The sequence below is a fragment of the Mustela nivalis genome (genome assembly GCF_964662115.1).
Source record: "Mustela nivalis genome assembly, chromosome: 6".
In the NCBI taxonomy this organism is placed as follows: domain Eukaryota; kingdom Metazoa; phylum Chordata; class Mammalia; order Carnivora; family Mustelidae; genus Mustela; species Mustela nivalis.
Window position 1 is genome coordinate 15,754,517 of NC_139025.1, and position 21,008 is coordinate 15,775,524.

Here is a 21,008-nt window from a genome sequence, read left to right on the forward strand (position 1 = left end):
ATGTCTTAGTGTGGATCTGCTTTTGTTGATTTTGGTGGGAGTTCTTTCTTCAAATAAATTTTCTGTCCCCTCTTGTCTCTCTCCGTCTTCTGAGACTCCTATAATAAGAATGTTATTACATTTGATAGAGTCACTGAGTGCCCTAAGACTATTCTCATTTTGCATAATTGTTTTTGTCTCCTTTGTTCAGCCCGATTACTTTCCATTACTCAGTCTCCTTAGACCACTAATTCCTTCTTCCGCTTCTTCCATCCTGCTGTTCATTCCCTCAAGCATGTTTCTCATTTCATTTATTGTACTCTTTATTTCTGCTGTGCTATTCCTTCTCTCTCTCTGCTAAGGGTCTCACTGATGTCCTCCACTCTTTTCTCAGATCCAGTGAGTATCTTTATGATCATTAGTTCAAATTCTTTATTAGGCATGTTACTTATATCTGTTTTGCTTAGATTTCTGGCCCTGTCCTTGTTCTCTACTTTAGGATAAATTTCTGTTTTCTCATTTTGTCTAACTCTCTGTGCCTCTTTCTCTGTGTTGGGAAAGTCAGCTACAGCTCTCATTCTTGAGGGTAATGGCCTTATGAAGAAGAGGTCCTGTGGTGCCCTGCACTGTGTCCCCTATTCCCCAAGGCCTGGCACTTCCGGGAGTATATGCTTCTGGGAGTATATGCTGCATATGGTCTGCTCTTTTGTCCTAGCCATTTTATCCTTCAGGCTAGTTATCTGCAGAGGCTCTTTGCCAGTTGTGGGCAGTGTTAGGTCCCTGGCCTGAATGTAGTACGTTTTAACTAGGTGTGCTGTGGTCAGTTTGTGAAATGAGACCTTTTGCCCCCACTGCCAGAACTAAAGCTCTGCAAAACTACTGCTTCTGGAGATGGCAGCGTGAGCAAGACTTTTGGTTCAGTATTGGGGAGAGGGTTTCTGCTTGCTGGGACTGAGGCAGGCCCACCAGAGTTTGTGCATGCACAGAGTGGGGAGGGGTCTCGGGTCAGGCAAGTTCGGTAGTGAGTGTCAAGTGTTGGGTGTCAGTGCTGTGCTGGTTCCCACAGGTAGTCCTGTGCTTGTGCTTCCGGGGCAGGGGAGGGAAATGGTGCTGGCCAGTTCCTTGTTTCCAGAGGAGTCTCTCTCTGTGAATGCTCTCTCTGGGATGTGCTCCAAGATGAGCAAATGACCTTCACACTGTATGCCACAGGCACTTTTCAGATTGCTGTTACCATGCTGCACGCTTGCCTGCCTTCTCTCCAAGAGCAGGGCAATGCCCTCAGGGCGTCTTCCAGCCAAGCCTGCTGATTTTTGAAACTCCATTACCAGAAGTCATGAAATTCAGCCCCTCTTGCTTTCCAAGACAATTAGATGGGGATTTGTTTTCCCCTGCACTCCCCAGTGTGTTAGTATGTCTCTCCCCCTTCTCCCTGACCACTGCTCCCTCCCCACCACAGCAGCTGACATCCATTTCTCTCCCAAACCGCCTCTTCACACTTCCTACCTTCTTCATTGTGGCCTCTCCTCTACCTTTAGTTGTGTGGTTTGTTCTGCCAGTCTTCAGCTTGATTTCTGGTGTATCTAGGATGACTCTTCCCCAAAGATTTTATTTATTTATTTGACAGACAAGAGATCACAAGTAGGCAGAGAGGCAGGCAGCGAGAGAGAGAGGAGGAAGCAGGCTCCCTGCTGAGCAGAGAGCCCAATGATGTGGGGCTCCATCCCAGAATCCTGGGATCAGGACCCTGGGATCATGACCTGACTCAAAGGCAGAGGCTTTAACCCACTGAGCCACCCAGGCGCCCCTATTTAGGATGATTTGGTAGTTATCTAGTTGTATTTGTGGGTCAAGGTGAGCCTAGGGTGGTCCTACTTTGCTGCCATCTTCTTAACTCCCACATCCTAGTTCTTTAAAGTGGCTTATCTGTGACCCCTCCCCTGCCTCATATCCTCATCTCAAAGAGTTTGTAACTCTAAAACCACTCACCAAATCAACACCAGACCACAAGGAGCTCCTGCGGGTAGCAACTAATGCAGAATTCATAACTTACTCCTTTTCTGGATCTCTTACTTGCTTTATAATTGAGGTTTTTTTTTTTTTTTTTTTTTTTTTTACGAATACCAGGCAGGCTGCTAGGATTAATGTCTACTGTAACAAGAAGGTAGTTCTTATAGGGTTAATCGTAACTAGAATTTTATGAAAATGCTTTATTTTTAAAATATAATTTATATTTTAAAAATTTTGGTTGCTTAGTTGGGCATAAAATGGTAGCTCCAGTGGACTTTGTGTTTCTTTGATGAATGGAAGGTGAACCGTTCCCTCGTTTGCAGGACTCACACATTTTAGAAATATTTTTAGTGATAGTGGCTGAAACGTATATACCTCAAACCTTTGAGTGTTAGTCAAGACTTTTCTGTATTGTACATTTTTTAATGGTTAAGATAAATGGCAAAAAAAAAAAAAAAAGAAAGATGGTAAATCTCAGTTAAAGTACCTCTGGGAAGATTAAGAGAGGCACTGACATTTAAGAAACCATTTCAAGTTGAAAGCATTGTTCTGCTCCGATAGTTAGTGTTTTGGGTTTTGGTAATCATTCATTCATTCTACAGTGTTGAGTGTGTATCAGATCTGCAAATGAGGCCTCTTAGAGCAGACCTCCAGTGGAGGAGTCCAAGATGCAAATAAATAATGTTAATATAGCACCAGTGTATATTAAAGATTCGAACAAAATACAGTAGTTTCCAAAATATTTTATTTATTTATTTTTTAAAGAATTTATTTATGGGGGCACCTGGGTGGCTCAGCCATTAAGCATCTGCCTTCAACTTGGGTCACAATCTCAGGGTCCTGGGATGGAGCCCTGTATCAGGCTCCCTGCTTGGTGAAAAGCCTGCTTCTCCCTCTCCAACTCCCACTGCTTGTGTTCCCTCTCTGGCTGTTTCTGTCCGTCAAATACATAAATAAAATCTTTAAAAAAAAAAATAAAAGATTTTTTTAATGTATTTGACAGAGAGAGAGTGGGCACAAGCAGGGATGTGGTAGGCAAAGGGAGAGGGAGAAGACGGCTCCTTGAGGAACAAAAACCCGATTCGAGGCTTGATCCCAGGACCCTGGAATTATGACCTGAGCCAAAAGCAGATGCTTAACCGACTGAGCACCCCAAAATATTTTAATTTCAACTTAAAATTGTGGGCATTGGTTCTAAAACATATTGCTTATTTAAAAAATAATTACATACTTTTTATTCTAATCCTATGTTCTTTATTTTATCTGAGTTTTAAAGACTTAATTTAAGCTACAGACTTAAAAGTTAGTTCTTAGTTTATTCAGGGTAAGATGGACCAGTGTGTACTCTGTACCAAAGATGTACTGTGGACTATTTACCATTTCTTTCTTCGGTGGCCACAATCTGTCCATTCTTTTTTTTTTTTTTATTTGACACAGAGAGAGAGATCACAAGTAGGCAGGCAGAGAGAGAGGGGGAAGCAGGCTTCCTGCTGAGCAGAGAGCTGGATACGGGATCAGGACCTGAGCTGAAGGCAGAGGATAAACCCACTGAGCCACTCAGGCACCCCCAGTCTGTCCATTCTTCATTCCCCTTAACCATAATCATTTTTGCTAAAATGTGTCCCCTTGATCCCAAGTGTATGAATCTATCAAAATAAATACAGTTAGCATAAATCCATAGCAGAAAGCCCAGAGAGCTCTGTATACAAAAAGCCCACATTATTTAGGCTTATTTATTTATTTATTCTACTAAAGGCCATGAAGGAAATTTAGGTTTTTTACCCACTAAAAATCTGCTTTAAAAAGAGTTGGGCTTGGGGCGCCTGAGTGGTTCAGTTGCTTAAGTGTCTGTCTTTCGCTCAGGTCATGATCTCAGGGTCCTGGGATCAACCCTTGAATCAGGCTCCCTGATCAATGGGGAGAGCCTGCTTCCCCATCTTCCTCTGCCCCTCTGTCCCTGCCCCTGCTTATATTCCCTCTCTCTGTCGAATATACATAAAATCTTTAAAGAAAAAAAAATTTTTTAATTGTGTTACCAATTTTCCCCATTCCTATTACTACTTATCTTCTCTTTGACCAAGTGGTTGCTGTTTGGAGAAGCCTAGTCATTTCATTTTGGTAATAGGGAAGGTCAGTGCACCTGTAAGAGCAGTTGCATTTCTGTGTCCAGTATGAAGAACATGGAGTATGCATGCTCTGGTTTTCTTGTCACAGATAATAAATCACAAGCTAAATTTAAAGTACAATCTTATGGGGCCCCGAGGTGGCTCAGTTGTTAAGCAGCTGCCTTCGGCTCAGGTCATGATCCCAGGGTCCTGGGATCGAGCCCCACATCAGGCTCCCTGCTTGGCGGGAAGCCTGCTTCTCCCTCTCCCACTCCCTCTGCTTGTGTTCCTTCTCTCGCTGTGTCTCTGTCAAATAAATAAATAAATAATAAAATACAATCTTAGGGGTGCCTGGGTGGTGCAGTCAGTTAAGTGTTCACCTCTTGGTTTCAGCTCAGGTCATGATGTCAGGGTTGTGAGATCAAGCCCCATGTCAGGCTCCAAGCTCAGTGCAGAGTCTGCTTGAAATTCTCCCTTCCTCTCCCTACCCCTCCCACTTGTGTGCTTATGTTCTCTTCTTCTCTCTCAAATAAATCTTTTTAAAAAATACCATCTCTGCATGAGGCTCCTGGGTGGCTCAGTTCTTGGGCATCTGCCTTCAGTTCAGGTCATGATCCCAGGGTCCTGGGATCTAGCCCTGTGTCAGGCTCCCCACTGAGAGCCCACTTTTCCCTCTCTCTCGGTCTGATGCTCCTGCTACTCGTGCTCACTCTTTCTGTTAAATAAATAAACAAAATCTTTAAAAATATGTATACAATCTCTGCAGACTTTGGTGCTATGTCTACAGTTTCATAGTTTCTCAAGTATTTCAGCTTATGCAGAATATATCTACTTATTTTTTAATTGTTTATATAAGAATCTATATTTGATATATTACTGAAATTGAAAATGTATTTGCTTATATTCTAAAAATATCAGAATACCAACCAAGGGAAATATCCCTGATCTATATGTATTTGTAGTTAAAATCTACGTATTTCCATAAATGCTAACAGTTGAGTCCATCTCTTCATCTCTTTTTCTCATGAATGAAAATAGTAACAGCTCCCTATTTTCTAAGTTTAGATTTCAAGAAATATTTGTTGTGTAGAGATAAATAAAAGTCCACTGATCTAGGGTATTTTTAGTCTCTTAGGGAAGACAGGTCTATAAGTAGATCATTGCAATATAGTGTGAAAGTTCAAAAGTGAACATGTCAAAATCCAGAAGTAGCTCTAAGGAAGCAATGATTGATTAATTATTTGATTGGCAAAGAACAAGAAAGATAAAGCAGGGGTAGCTGACTACACTTACGGCAGGTGGACAGAGTTAGGGCATTTCAGGAAGGAGACGAGTATATGCACAATTACAGAGATGGGAAATGGCTCCACGTGCTCTGAGAGCTAGAAGTAATTTCGTACTGCTTATATAAAAGGCTGTAGGCACTGCCCAGAAACACCACTGAAGAGTAGACAGGGCCAAATCCAGAGGGACCTGTGTGCTTAGATTTTATTTTTTAGGCAGGGGAAAGATTTAAAGCAGGTGAGAGTCATAACCGTGTGTATTTTGGGATCACTCTGGCAGAATGGGTTGGAGGGACTGAGCATGTAAGGTAGGAAGACTAGGCAGAGGGAAAAGTAAGATCAGCGAACCAGAAAGGAGAGAGACAGAGGAAAGGTAGGCGCCAGGACTGAGCTGAAAGCTGAACTGTTCAGGAGCTAGAAGGGTTAGCACTTGGTAACTGACCAGAATTTGCTTTCTGTAACTTACATGGCTTTTTCCGCTTCTCCCCAGTTAATTCCTAATATTTTTATCTCTTGGTTTCAGATTAGTTACCCTATCCCTTAGACTATCCAGAGAGTGAAGAAGCTCTTTCCATATTTATTTTCCCTAAAGCCCAGCCTAACGCTGTGTTCTTTCTAGGTGAGATGGGCGGACCTGGAAGAAAAGAAGGACGCAGATAGGAAAAGGGCCATAGGTTTTGTGGTCGGACAGACTGATTGGGAGAAGATCACAGATGAAAGTGGTCACCTGGCTGAGAAAGCCCTCAATCGAACCAAATATATATGATACTTAGTTTTTGAACGGAGTCATTGTTCCTCTAAGGTAAGATTGCACAATCGTATAAATAGCCTACTGGGTGGTTGTTTTGAAGGGTTTGAGATAAAGGAGACAGCATGCTTTGCTAAAAATGCTTCCCTTGTATTATTTTCTGGTTCTTAAAAAAGTAAGTATGTGCTTCTTGCCAACATTTATAGTGCACGGTGTTGGAAAAGGGGAAATTTTCTGCAACCTGGCTCCCTTAATACAAGAGTTGAGAAAAGCTTGGATTCTATAGATTTGAGGAGTGGAATGATGTGATACTGGAGTCTACTGGATTTTCTGCCTGCTGTTCCGTGGCATGACAGCCTTTTCTTTTCTTTCCAGGTGGTTCGCTTTGAGGTGATCTGAAGCCACGACCTCATGGAGCTTCGTTGTGTGTCACCTTGCCTTCCACGTTTCGATTTTTGTTTTGTTTCTACCACTTTAGTTTTTTAAAGTTCTCCGGTGTCCCCAAGAGGTATTAGAATCTTGCTGTACCCAAGCAAGACATTAATTTTTCTTTTTAACTATTTTGGGGAGGGAGGGAGTGATAGCTTAACTGCTGAAGCCAGGTGGAGGGTCTGCTGGAGGATTCCAACAGAAAACATTTCCTCCGCTGTACAATGTCACAGACTATCTCTATCATCATTGCTTTGTGGCTGTTTTTGTTTTTTACTGTATGTAACTGGTAGCTGATTGTACTAGGATTAAAAACAATAAACTTTCACGATAAAGCCTATGAGATTCATGGGCTATACAGCATGGGCCCCTTTCTCTTGTTTTCTTAACTTTATTTTTTACTGCTCTTTTAATATGGTGTGTTCTAATTACGTGCTAGCCGAACATCCAAAACCTCTTTCCCATTGAATGTTATATAGCTTAGTGACTCCATAGCACATACTGTAAGCACAAGGAGGGCTCTCAGTGATCTTTGTTTGATGGCTGATTTCATTCTCTATCTTTGCGCCTTGAAGACTTGAAGAGATGACTGCCAGTACCCTGTCCTCCTTTTCTTCCAAGTGTCGGTTCCCTGGAGTACATCAGTTACAGCTTGATGTTTCATTGTTTTATTTTTTGGATCCTCTTGTTGTTCCTCCTTCTTTCCACTTTGTCCCTTCATGCTGTGTTTACTTTGATTTTTCCCTCATCTGGATTTGATTCCTGGTGGGCAGAACTGATGAACTCCATAGAACTTCGGAACTTGTTGCCTTATTCTTAAACTTGAATCGTTGATGTTTTCATCAAGATTTCAGGGGAGGACAAGTACGGAGACACGCAGCCCTCTGGCAGGCAGCCTCTAAGCCTGTCAGGTTTTCAGGTTCTTGCCAGATAGCTCGTTATTGGAAAGCATGGACTTCTGCACAGAGTTTCCTCTCTTGTGGATACTATGAGGTGGAACCGAGAAATTCACAGACCTAACACCCAAATACCATTCCAATTTAAAAACAAAAAACAAACAAACAAACAAAGAAAAACCTCTTTTACCTTTCCCATTCTGCAAAGAAAGAAACATCATTTTCTAACATGAGAGAAGACAGGAGCTTTTTTCCTCAAACACCATTTCCACTTTGTAATCCAACTCAGCAAGTTGTAAATTTGTTCGCAAAAGGCTCGAATATTTTGTAATATTCACTTTTGGGCTATGGACAAAAATCTTTTAATTTTATGACCTACATTAAATACCGTGTGGCCAGAAATGATATTTATTAGCATTCAGATAGTATGTATCACTTTGGGTTCAAGAATGTGAAATTATAGTACTGAAGACTAATTTAATGAGAATCCTGAAAACTTTCTGTTCTTCTCTCTCTGAAGTTCTGAATGTTTTACATGTAAGAGGCTTTGAGATCATTAACAAGTCAATGTTGAATGTATAATTTGCTATATTGGATAACTTCCACTGTCTGTAGTATTGAACAGGCTACTCTGGTTGCTTATTGGCCCACAGTGCACTTCTATGGACCCATCTTTCTCAGCCACCTTTATGATGTTGAGTGAAGGTACATGACAAGATAGCCCATAGAATTATTGCTTGTACAGTAGACTCACTTGAATCTACCAAATGTCTTTTCTTACCAAAAAATGTATTTCCAGAATATGTTTTCTAGTTCAGAAGACAATGGAAGCATATATATGTTCTTATAGAGGATTGTTTTACTTTAGTTTTCTTAACCTTTTTGTGTTCTAACAGTATTCAGAATTCCAATGAAATAAGAAGTGGTAGTCACTCATGAATCACTTGAAATCTGCCATATTTTGCCTTACAGCCGTGGCTTTGTGTCTGCGATCTTACACTAAAGAGGATAGGGAAGAGGGAACAGAGTCAGAAATGGCCTCTGCTGGCTTTTGGAAGATACAGATTAACAACAGGGGACGAACATAGAATGTTGGCTACTTAAGAAAGTTGGTCTAACAAATAACCTCAATGAAGAAGATTAATGAAAAAAAGACTGGGCCCCCAAAAGAAAATAATGAAGACTGTCAGTTGATATTTGACTTTGTTAGTCTAATGGAACTGTTAAAAAAATTCTTGAATTTGCATTATCTCACTAGATGGAGAATAGAATCAAAAGCCCAAGAATAGCTTGGAGAAATTTGGTGTTTGTAGAAAATGCCTTGATAACACATATATACTTAAAATATCTCGTGGAATACAGAGGACCAAACTTGGGTTCCATTTATTTGCTAGCATTTTACAGTTGTCTTATTAACATTGTTTTCCTTATCATCTCAGAAAACTGTGTTATGTGTTTTAAGTTTTTTATTTTATTTTATTTTAATCATACTAAGTTTATTTAAAATCCTGTGTTGTGTCTTAATACAAAATAATCTGGTGTTGGGCAAAGTTCCTGGTATCTTTAATGTTTCACATCTTTTAAACTAACTGTGAAAAATCTCACTTTAGTGATTCAGCTGTGCTTGATGAGATGCAGAGATTTTTCCTATTTAGAAATAATTTTATTTAGGGTTAAGTCGGCTTATTCAGAATACATCGTGACTGATTACGGGATCAAAAGCCATCAGTTATACACAGTAGTCTGTTGACACTTATTTGATTCACATAATTTTCAAGAAGTTATGTTTGATTTTAGATATCAGTGATTAATTCAGAAGCTTATTGACAGAGACAAAAATCTTAAATTTTCTGGTTGAATTTCTTTCCTTTATGAAAGAATTCTGGTGGTTGCTTGGACAAACCGAGTATTAAATTTTGAATTGGATTGACTGAAAATTTCAACCTAGGTTTTCCTACTTTGGTGGTACCTCAGCTTTTATGTTAAGTATTTTATCCTGCTGACTGCAAATTGTAGGTACTTTGGTAATATTGCTGTCCAGATCCTGGCTCACGGGTAGGTAGGACTGTGAAAGTAACAAGCCGTCCGTTACCAGGAAATTGTATGGCTCTTTCAGATACAGTTTAGAGCGATCAAAATGGAGATGAATTGTACTAAGCCACAGAAGAATGATTCCTCCTTGTTAGTATTGACAGACCCTGGTACACGTTCTAGTTCCTCTCTCAGAAGTTATGTGACCTTAAGCGAATCATTTAACCTATCTGAGGTTCCATTTCCTCATCTATGAAGTGCACATAACAAAACTTGCCCAGCAAAGGTTGCTGTGAGTAGTCAATTGAGAGGACGCTTGTAAGCTGCTTGGCCCAGTACCAAGCACAGAATGGAAGGTAAAAAAACTGGTAGCTTATCATCATCGTCGTTACTGCTTGTTATTACTTCTTGGTTTGTTCCCTTTTTTGCTTTTGAAATCAAAAATTTTCATTTGGCTTGAAGATAGTAATCACCTTTTATAGTCAGCTACTATAAACCAAGCTATGCCATATGAAATAGTGCATGGGGGAGGGGGCGGAGGGGTGGAAGAGTAATAATTCAGAAGCATTTTCAGGTAAGTGGTGAAACTGACCTTCAGAACCAGTATGGCCGCTTAAGACGCTTTGGTACAAAGGCTAAGTACTAAGTAGTAACAGGAAGCAGTGGCCAGTCCACAGGTGTGTACAAAGGTGAAAGCACTGAAGCAGGGATTTGCTTTTTCATAAATTGAAGGGGGAAAAAAAAGTAATTTTGTGATACATTCATCTGGTATAAAATTCAGAAGGTTCAAGGACATATATATTAGTCTTCCTTCCTTCGTAACCCTGAGCCTTCCACATCCCATCAATAGAGGTAACCAGTGTTGCCTGTTTCTTTTGCTTCCTTTCAGAAAGGTTTTGTGGATAAGCATTAAGTATTAATATTTTTTGGTTTTGTTTACTCAAACGGTAGAGTGCTGCACAAACCACCTTATTTTGTTTCTTCTTTTCAATAGTGTGTCTTGGTGGTCATTCAGATGTTGTGTGTGGAACATTCCCATTCTCATTCCCCTCCTCTTCCTCTCTTCTACCCCATCTCTCCTCTCCTCTCTCCTTCCCTCCCTCCTTCCTTAATTTCCCAAAGGTACCTTTGTATTATAAGGAGCTTTACTGAAAATTTGTAAGCAATTGCTCATTTATATTTCTGTTCTTTTCATGGCATGGACTGTATGTTCTGCAGGTGTATCTCCGTGCAGTTTCATCACGTGTGTAGGTTTGTGTATCCATATGCCATATGAAATAGTGCATCTATTCCCCGTCTTCCTCATACCCCCCCATCTCCCGGGGCAACCATTAATCTGTTCTCCCATTCTGTAGTTGTAACATTTAAAGAATGTTATATAAATGAAATCATTTAAGATGGAACCTTTGGCCTTTTTTCACATGGCCTAATTCTCTTGGCATTCTTTCAAGCTGTAGCATTTGCCTGTTTGCACTTTGTTCCTTTGTACTGCTCAGTAGCATTCCATCCCTTTTTCCTTTAACAGCTGCAGACGACTCTATGTCCTTAACATGTGATTTAACATAGCAGGTTTCTGTTGACGGATATCCATGCTCTCTTTTGCTTTATGCTTGCCTGATTTCTAGAAATGAAGGAACAGTATCAATGGCATCCTTTACGTAGACATCCTCAGAGGGTGACAGGCACTGAAGAGCCAGCATAGCACAGGGGGGAACTATCAGAAGGGATGCTGTAGTGAAATGACAAAGGCCGATCTTATTTCCTGGAAAATCCTGTGTGATAGGATTCTGACAAAGAATCATGATGCATCTTAGAGGGCCAGAGAGACTGATGAGTCCCTGGTTCACACATGACTGAAAGTTAAATCCTCAGGCCACTGTCGCCTGTACCCGGATATTTGTGCACCTCAGTGACACAAATATGGGGATCCCGTTCTCAGGCTCCATTGGTTTCACATTAAACCACAGTCCACCAGCCTCCTCTTGAGCAGGGCTGAGCTTCTGGAGTTATTCACAGCCCTCTGCCTGCCAGCAGGACCTTGCATCTGTGATCCTATGAAGAGCTTATAGATTTAATGGTTTATTGTATAGGGAAGGACTTGACTTTGAGTCTTCTACTTAAGAAGCTTGCACTTTCTACCAAATATGCACATTCTTGTTTTTGACAACATTGATCTAGATTGCAGATCCTTCTCCTATATTTCAAGAATTGAAGCAGTCTCTTCCACCATACTTGGAATCCTTCTGACACCTATTAGGTCCGATGGTGAGTTCTAATTCTTAGGTATGTCTCGTGTTTATTTCTTTTACAGCATCTAGCTAGCTCGGTGCGCGGCTCAAGTAGCTCTTGAGTGAATAGAGGAGCTGGCCGCCATGAGCGTGGCAGTAATCACACGCTTATTCAGTTGGACAGGTAACGAAGGATTGAGTCAGAGGGTGGAGACTGGCAAACTGGAGAACAAGGTAGGTCTGGCTAAAGGGGAGGCATCACCTCGTCAGCCATAGTGGACTGTGGCCATATAGGGATGTGGGTCCTTGTTGCCAAGTTTTCTGGGTTTTCAAGAAAAGTGTAAAATCTGAGTTTTTATGTGAAATCAGTGTTCGGGCACTAAGAATTTATTTTGGTTTTGGTTTGGTTGGTTGGGTTTTTTTTTTTTTTTTTTTTTGCAAATGCTTTGGCCTGAGTAGTTTGCCTGCTGTTTCCGACTTGAAGGCTGCCAGTTTGAAACTCTTGATATTTTGAGAAGAGGTTGGAAAGACCTTAGGGCTCATTCCTGTCAAATCCCTTCATTTCAGAGAGGAAGTTTCTGAGGCCAAAAGAGACAAATTACTTACTCAAAGTCTACAGTTGTTTGGTGGCCAAACAAGGCTAGAACTTGGGTTTCCTGGTCCCTGACTTGGCACTTCCTTTTTCCTTAACTATGATACCTTCTTTCTGAAGCCTTCATAAGTTCTAGGGTGGTGACCGTTCCAGTATTGTTTGTGTTGTCTGTGTGTGCACAAGTGCATGTTTCCTAATGTCTGTGGACCTGGAAGTCCATTCTGATGTAAATACATGATTCAGTTGGTTACCTCTAAAACCATCTTCTTTGAACTCCCACTGTACACTTGGGGTCTCATTTATTGCTTACTAGGTTGTTTGATACCTCTTTTTTAACTGTAGAAGTTTAAAAATTTGATGAGTACTGAATTATTATGTAAGAACAGAGGAGAGAAAATCACATTTTACGGTTTTCTGTAATTTGTAATTCATTGGTTTCTGTAACTAGCCTATTTGCTCTACCTCCAGGGACAAGCATCTTAACCTCTTTGACTTGGAAGTTCCCTATTACCCATCTTGTTAAGGACAACTCCATCAGCATGGCAGTCAACTCTGTCAGTAACATGATCCCAATGACTTTGCCCGCTTTCTCTTCCACTCTGCTTACCACATGTGCACACACTGCAGGCACACGCTGTGATTTACGGTACCTTCAGCTTTCCCTCAAATTTCCTGTTTCCTTTAGGAATTGTGTGTTAAGGCCCAGCTCACATGCTCCATTCTCCTTGAAGCTGTGCTCTCCCTGACCCTCTTGTTTTGCTCCCTCCTTCCAGCTCTCACAGGATTTTGCTTGATTTGTCCTATGGTCACTTTTATTTCTTTTTTGGATGTGGCTTTCATGTATTTAATTTTTTTAAAAAATATTTTATTTATTTATTTGACAGAGAGATCACAAGTAGGCACAGAGGCAGGCAGAGAGAGAGAGGAGGAGGAACCAGGCTCCCCACTGAGCAGAAAGCCTTATGTGGGACTCCATCCCAGGACCCTGAGACCATGACCTGAGCCAAAGGCAGAGGCTTAACCCACTGAGTCACTCAGGTGCCCCACATGTATTTTTTTTTTAAAGTAGATTTAATATGCACAGTTTCAGGTGTAGAATATAATGATGCTACCGTTTGGTACATTTCTGGTGCTCACCATAGTAAGTGTGGTCACCATCTGTCACTAAACAACATTATTACCATCTTGCTGTTGATGAGAATGCAAATTGGTGCAGCCACTGTGGGAAAAGAGTGTTGAAGTACCTCAAAAAATTAAAAATATAATTATCAAATGAGCCAGTAATTCTACTACTGGGTAGTTAACGCCTTCCCCCAAAAGGAAAGATGTATGCGCCCCTGTGTTTACTGTAGCGTTATTTACACAGCCAGGATATGGAAGCAGCCCAACTGTCCATCCATAGATCTGTGATCTCTTAATTTATCTATCTAGTAGAATAACTTATAAGCCTGTCTTGTCTTTCTGCCCCATCCTTTCCCATTTCCAAATGCAAACTCATGGAGGGCTAAAACTATATTTTTGCTCTTCTTCCATCCATAGAATCCCTAATATGCAATACCTGTTATGTACAGCTGGTGCTCAACCATATTCAGAACTGATGCATGGATTTAAATATAAAGTTAGTTCAGACGGGTCAATATATGTGTAACTCATAGAATTCTTGAGTTTGCTTTTTCACTGCCTCTGTATCTTCCAGTTGGTGGCATTTCCATAAGTATTACATAAACCATGCATCATAAGTTCAAATGCCTGCTATAGACAGGAAGACGTAATGAGAGAATTGGCCAGTAGTTTCATAACGGCATGTTCTGTTCTTTCATCAGGAACAGACTTTGCAAACTAGACATGTAGGAATATTCTTCATTCTCACGGGAAGATGTCCTCTTTCCAATTTTTCCCAAAACATTCTACACTATGTATCTTTACTTTTCCCACACTGGGTAGAGATAAAAGTCCAAGTGTTCATTTTCTTCTTAACTCGACTGTGAGAAAATCAGCAGTGGAAGCAGAGTGATAATGGCAGCTGGCTCTCAGCCTGGGAAGACAGTAGGGCTTGGTAGGGACTGAGAGGATGCAGAGTGCTTGCCCCAGCCCAGTGAGACTGCTCTTCTTCAACCTGTGGTTGCTGTGAGGCAAGGTAGACCATGTAACCAGATGAAGATAAAAGTGGAAAGCTGGATTTTTATAAGATGCGGTTTTTTTCAAAATACTCTGAGGGACAATAGAGTAGTGGCAAAGCAAGTCAGCTGGAGGCCACATATTGCCTACAGGCCACCATTTGGGGACTTCCGACATGATTCATAAAAGATGTCTGAAAGGAAGTTACTGTACAGATGTCCCTAAGAGAGGAAACATCAGGTTATATTACATAGATTACATAGATTGTATGTAAATATTTTGATCAATACCTTGTGACTGATATTTTGGAGTAAATAATTCTGTTTTCACTGAGCCAGATAGCAATATCAACATAATACACTGATGTTGAATTTGCAGTAGGTTATTTTTTGTCCATTGCTTGTTGTCACATGGATGCATGTCTGTTTGCCTCCTCCTTGGGTGACATCCTTTACATGCCTCCATTCATCAAGATGGCAGGTAAGCACCTGTGTATGCACAAGTAAATAGTGTGCACACACTTATCCTAGAGAAAGAAGACAGCAAGAATTCCCTTTGGTTAAGCAGAGTGGCTGAACAGCCAGACCCAGCTGTGAATTTGACCAGAATGTCCTTATAACTCTTCATTGCTTTCTACTCTTTCTACTGGGGAAAGAGGATGTATGTCATTAAAGCACCTGTCCATGTCAAGGTGGGTATACTTTTGCTATGTTTGATTTCTTAAAGTATGTCTTGAGGCATTAACTTTTTCAAATTTATTCAAGCCATAAAGTACAAATTCATTCATTCTCATAATTAAAAAAAAATACTACAAATTCTAAAACCCCCACTGAGCAACAGACATTTTAAAATCTTGGAGGTAATAACTTATAATTTTTTTGTGTGGCTTTCCAAATCTTTTTCTGTGCATATATATATATATATATATATATATATGCACACACACACACACACACACACACACACCTGTAAGAATATGGTTTTATTGGGTTTTTTTACATGAGTGATATTTTTACATGTCTGAAGACCCCTTTTGTCTGTGTGTATACATATGCACAAACATATATATAAGTATACATGTGTGTATGTGTGTATTACATGATATCTATATAACGTAGATTATTTCTCTTATTTGTAACAGTTTTTCACTGTCATGACAATATTAGATTGAACATTCTTGTAAATGCCCTTTTGGGGCATAGTTTCAAATTTTCCAGGGAAATACAGAAGAATTTAAATATTGGGCCATAGGGAAACAGTTCCTCCTTTTATGTCCTCCTAATAATTATCTGTACATGTGCTTAAGAAAGAGTCCTAACTTAATGGCTGGGATATCAAAAATTATTTTCTTGGTACTTTAAAATCCAGTTTTTTTATGCTGCTCTCATTTGAATTCAATCTTTTGAATAAATTTGGAATTAATAAGTATAAGTAAAATATGTTCGAGGTAGTAGTCGTACATAGATCAAGACTATTAAGCTTTTGGGAATAGGTGCTATGTTTCAATGGTAGGGAAATTAAATTTTCAACTGAGATTATCTCCCTTAATCATGAAGTTCTTTTTTTCAACTCCTTCTTCTCTCCCTTTGGAATTATGACAACTGGATCCACAGGTGCTATGAAAATATTTTCTCACATCACACATCTTGTTTAACACTAGTTTGAATAATCCTGGAAGATAAAAGTTTTGATACCCTATAAAAGAAGAAGTATTAGTTTGGCCAAATCTGGAATACCCATTTTACATGAGGAGATCTAGTTAAATTTTTTTTAGGTATTAAAAGAACATTTTTGGGGTGCCTGGCTGGCTCAGTCAGAGGAGCATGCCATTCGATCTCAGGTCATGAGTTTGAGCTCCATATTGGGTGTAGAGATTACTTAAATAATAAATTTTAAAAAAACATTCTTTAAACAAATAACTAATATCAGAAATGAAAGAGGGGATACCACTAAAGAGCCCATAGACATTAAAAGGATAGCAAAGAAATACTATGAACAACTCTGCCCACAGATTTGATCAACCAGATGAAATCAACCAGTTACATGAAAGACACAATCTGCCAAAACTATAAAAGGAAAAAGACAATTGGAATAGGTCTGTATCTATTAAAGAAATCAAATCAATACTTACACACCTTCAAAAACAAAAAGCACCTGGCCTAGATGGGTTTACTGGGATTTCTATCAAACATTTGGGGAAGAAATTATACCAACCTCCTATGATCTATTTCAGAAGATAGAAGCAGATAAAATATTCCCTAATTCATACTATGAGGCCAGCATTATCCTGATATCAAAACCAATTACAAGAAAAGAAAACTGTAGACTACAGATTTCTCATGAACACATATGTGAAAACCTCTAACAAAATAGTAGCAAATTGAATCCAACAATGTGTAAAAAGAATCATGCACCACAGCCAAGTGGGATGGTATGCAAGAAATGGTTCAACATTCAAAACTTAGTTGATGATGTCCATCACAACAGGCTACAGAAGAAAAATCACAACACATAAACATATAAAAGAAACACTACACAAAATCCATTCATGATTAAAAAAAAAAAACCTTCAATAAAATAGGAATAAAGGGAAACTTCCTTACCTTGATAAAGAGTAACCACAAAAAAACCTACAGCTAACATACTTCATCATATTTAATGGTGAGAAAATTGACACTTTCCTACCAAGATCAGGAACAAGGCAAAGAAGTCCCTTCTCTCCACTGCTTTTCAAAATTATATTGGAAGGGGACGCCTGGGTGGCTCAGTTGGTTAAGCAGCTGCCTTCGGCTCAGGTCATGATCCCAGCGTCCTGGGATCGAGTCCCACATCGGGCTCCTTGCTCAGCAGGGAGCCTGCTTCTCCCTCTGCCTTCTGCCTGCCACTCTGTCTGCCTGTGCTCGCTCTCTCTCCCTCTTTCTCTCTGATAAATAAATAAAATCTAAAAAATATATATATATTGGAAGTCCTGGATAATGCAACAAGACAAGTAAAGGAAAGAAAAGATAAACAGATTGGAATGGAAGAAATAAAGCCACCTTTGTTTGCAGAAGACACTATCATTTATATAGAAAATCCAAAAGAATCAACAAACTCCTGGAACTAATACGTATAGCAAGGTTATAGGATACAATGTTAATGTATAAAAGTCAATTGCTTTCCTATGTACCTGGCAATAAACAAATGAAACTTCAAATTTAAAATAATACCATTTATATTAGCAACCCCAACAACAAACTACTAAAGTATAAATCTAACAAGTTGTGTACAATGTCCATATGAGGAAAATTACAAAATTCTATTGAAAGAAATTGAAGAACTAAACCAATGCAGAGATAATCCATGTTCATGGATAGAAAGACTAATATTGTCAAGATGTCAGTTCTTCCCAAATTTGTCTATGGATTGACTGCAATTCCAGTAAAAATCCCAGCAAGTTTTTTTGTGGATATTGACAAACTGATTCTAAAGTTCATATGGAGAGGCAAGAAGATCCAGGATAGCCAACACAATATTGAAGAGGAACAAAATTGAAGAACTGATGTTACCTGACTTCATGACTTACTATAGAGCTATGGTAATCAAGACAAAGACAAAATAGACAATAGGCAGAAATAAAGGGACCAGAAATGAGATCCTAATGTAGACTCACATAAATATAATCAACTGATCTTTGACGAATGAGCAAAGACAATATAATGGAGCAGAGAGAGTACTTTTGTTGAAGATAGGTTGATTGATTGATTTGAGAGAGCACACAGGCAGAAGAAGGAGCAGAGGGAGAGGAAGAAGCTTAACCAATTGAGCCACCCAGGCGCCTGCAAAGATAGTATTTTCAACAAATGGTGCGGGAACAACTGGACATCAGTATACAAATATGTTGAATCTAGATACAGACCTTACACCCTTAACAAAAATCAACTCAAAATGGATCATAGGACTAAATGTAAAACATAAAACAATAAAGCTCTTAGAAGATAACATAGGAGTAAACCTAAATGATTTTGAGTTTGGTGATGACTTTTTTGATTACCAAAGAGAACCCATGAAAGAAAGAATTGATAGGTTGGACTTGATTCAAATTGAAATTTTGCTCTATGATAGACACTGTCAAAAGACCCCAGACTAGGAGAAAATATTTGCAAAATACGTATCTGATAAAAGACTATTATCCAAAATGTATAAAGAACACTTAAAACTCAAGAATAGGAAAACAACGCAACCTAAAATTGGGCCAAAGATTTTAACAGGTAGGTCATCAAAAAGATATACAGTTGGCAAGTAAGCATATGAAAAGATGCTTCATATTATATGTCTCCAGAGAAATGCAAATGAAAACAACAAGGTATCAATACATACCATTAGAATGGCTAAAATTTAGATCATTGATGAAGCCAAATGCTGGTGAAGATGTATAGCAACAGGAACTCTTATTCATTGCTGATGAGAATGCAACATGAATACTTTCACTTTGGAAGACAGTTTGGCAATTTATTTGAAAAATAAATATATTCTTACCATATAATCCAGAAGTCACACTCCTGTGGCCACACAATAACCCGAACATGGATGTTTATAGCAGCCCTAAATTTAAATACTTATTGCCCAAATCTGGAAGTAACCAAGATGTCCTTCAGTAGGTGAAAGAATCAGTATACTGTGGTACATCAAAACGATGGAATATTACTCAACACCAAAAAGAAATGAGCCTTCAAACCATCAAAAGACATGGAAGAAACTTAAATGCATATTGGTAAATGAAAGAAGCAGCACACACTACACATTATATAATCCCAACTATATAAGAAAGTGGAAAATGTCAACGTTCTGGAAAAGGCAACACTCTGAGGATAGTAGAAATTAGTGCTTGTTAGGGGTTAGTGATAAGGGAGGAGTTTTAGGGCAGTGAAACTAGTCTGTATGATACTGTATGGTGGATATATGTCATTTGCACTTGTTCAAACTCAGAACGTACAACACCAAGAGTGTACCCTAATGAAGACGATAGACTTTGAGTGATGCTGACATATCAATGTACTTTCATCAGTTGTGACAAATACACCACTCTGGTGGGGATGTTAATACTGAAGGAGCCTGTGCTTATACGGAGGCAGGTAATATATGGAAATCTATGTATCTTCTGCTTGATTTTTCTATGAACCCAACATGACTCAGTCTGGGTTTTTTTTTTTTTTTTAAGGATATACTTTGAGGATGTTCTGTTTTTGATAAGAGCCTTGTGCTTTCACTAGATGTGAATCTGAGTGTGTCGATAGGGACTCTGCAAGATCTGGAAAGCATTCCTAAAGTTTGTCAGGGAAGCATATTGACCATGGTGGCCTTAAACCAAGGGTTGGTAAGGTTCTAGTTGAATAATTGGTTAGATTCCATAAGCACTTGAACATAAGAGTACTCTCTATGCATGTGTGTTTGGAAGAATGGCGAAATATAAATAGTGCTCCATGTAAAAATTTGTATGGTAGAGCAATTAGTTATAAAACTTTACATATAGGAATTACATGGGGAATCTATTAAAACTCCCAAGGCTCAAGCTACATGTTAACATGTTAACTGCATGTTACATGTAGTTACATGTAACATGCAGTTAACAGTTAAGAGTCATAATATGTAGTCATAACAGTTAAGAGTCTAGAAATGGGACTCAGGCATCAGTAATTTAAAAAATGTTTTTTGAGGTTTTTTTTTAAGATTTTATTATTTGAGAGAGTGAGTGAGAGAGTGAGCACAAGTCAGGTTGTGGGGAGCAGCAGGCAGAGGGAGAGGGAGAAGCAGCTCCCCACTGAGCAGGGAATCTGATGCAGGGCTTGATCCCAGGACTCTGGGATCATGAGCTGAGCCAAAGGCAGATGCTTAACTGACTGAACAACCCAGGTATGCCCCCTTAAGTTTTTTCTTTTTAAAAGATTTTATTTATTTGAGCGAGAGAGAGCATGAGTGGGTGGAGGAGCAGAGGGAGAGGCAGAATCAGACTCCTTGCTGAGCAGGGAGTCCGATGCAGGGCTCCATCTCAGGACCCTGAGATTATTACCCAAACCAAAGTCAGACACTTAAGCAAATGAGCCATCCAGGCATCCCTTAAAGATTATTTTTTTTTAGTAATATCTATACCAAATGGGGGGCTTGAACTCATGATCCTGAGATCAAGAGTCACATGATCTGATTGAGACATCCAGTCCCCCCCAAAATTGGTAATTTTTATTTTTTTAATGTAAGTTAGCCCTAAATATTTTATTATTTTTTGGAGATTTATGTATTTATTAGATAGCACAGGCAGGTGGAACCAGCAGGCAGAGGGAGAAGGAGAAGCAGGCTCTCTGATGAATGGAAAGCCTAATGCGGGGCTTGATCCCAGGGTCCCAGGATCATGGCCTAAGCCAAAGGCAGATGCTTAACTGACTGAGCCACCCAGGCACCCCCACATTGGTAATTTTTAAAGCCCACCAGGTAGTTCCAGTGTGCAGCCAAGTTTGAGAACCAGAGGGCTATAGGAGATGTTTACTTTTATTCCCTCTCCATCTAAAGATAAGTTCAGCTATCATAACCTCCAAAGGCCCTGGCGTGTTAGTACTTT

At 39.5% G+C, this 21,008-nt stretch overlaps 2 protein-coding genes across 5 annotated transcripts in view; one reads left to right on the plus strand and one right to left on the minus strand.

Moving 5' to 3' along the window:
* YLPM1 (YLP motif containing 1) overlaps positions 1–6,914 on the plus strand; it is a 75,863-nt gene extending 68,949 nt beyond the window's left edge. For all 4 annotated transcript variants that reach the window (XR_014312411.1, XR_014312412.1, XM_082733371.1 and 1 more), the window contains 2 exons: positions 5,994–6,176; positions 6,498–6,914. Coding sequence is in view for 2 of the 4 variants with exons in the window: in XM_082733371.1 (XP_082589497.1) it covers positions 5,994–6,140 (147 nt within the window). In the remaining 2 variants the exon portion in view is untranslated. The remainder of the gene's footprint in view (positions 1–5,993; positions 6,177–6,497) is intronic.
* LOC309866087 (acylphosphatase-1) overlaps positions 1–21,008 on the minus strand; it is a 372,899-nt gene that overhangs the window by 157,977 nt on the left and 193,914 nt on the right. The gene's annotated exons all lie outside the window — the stretch shown is intronic.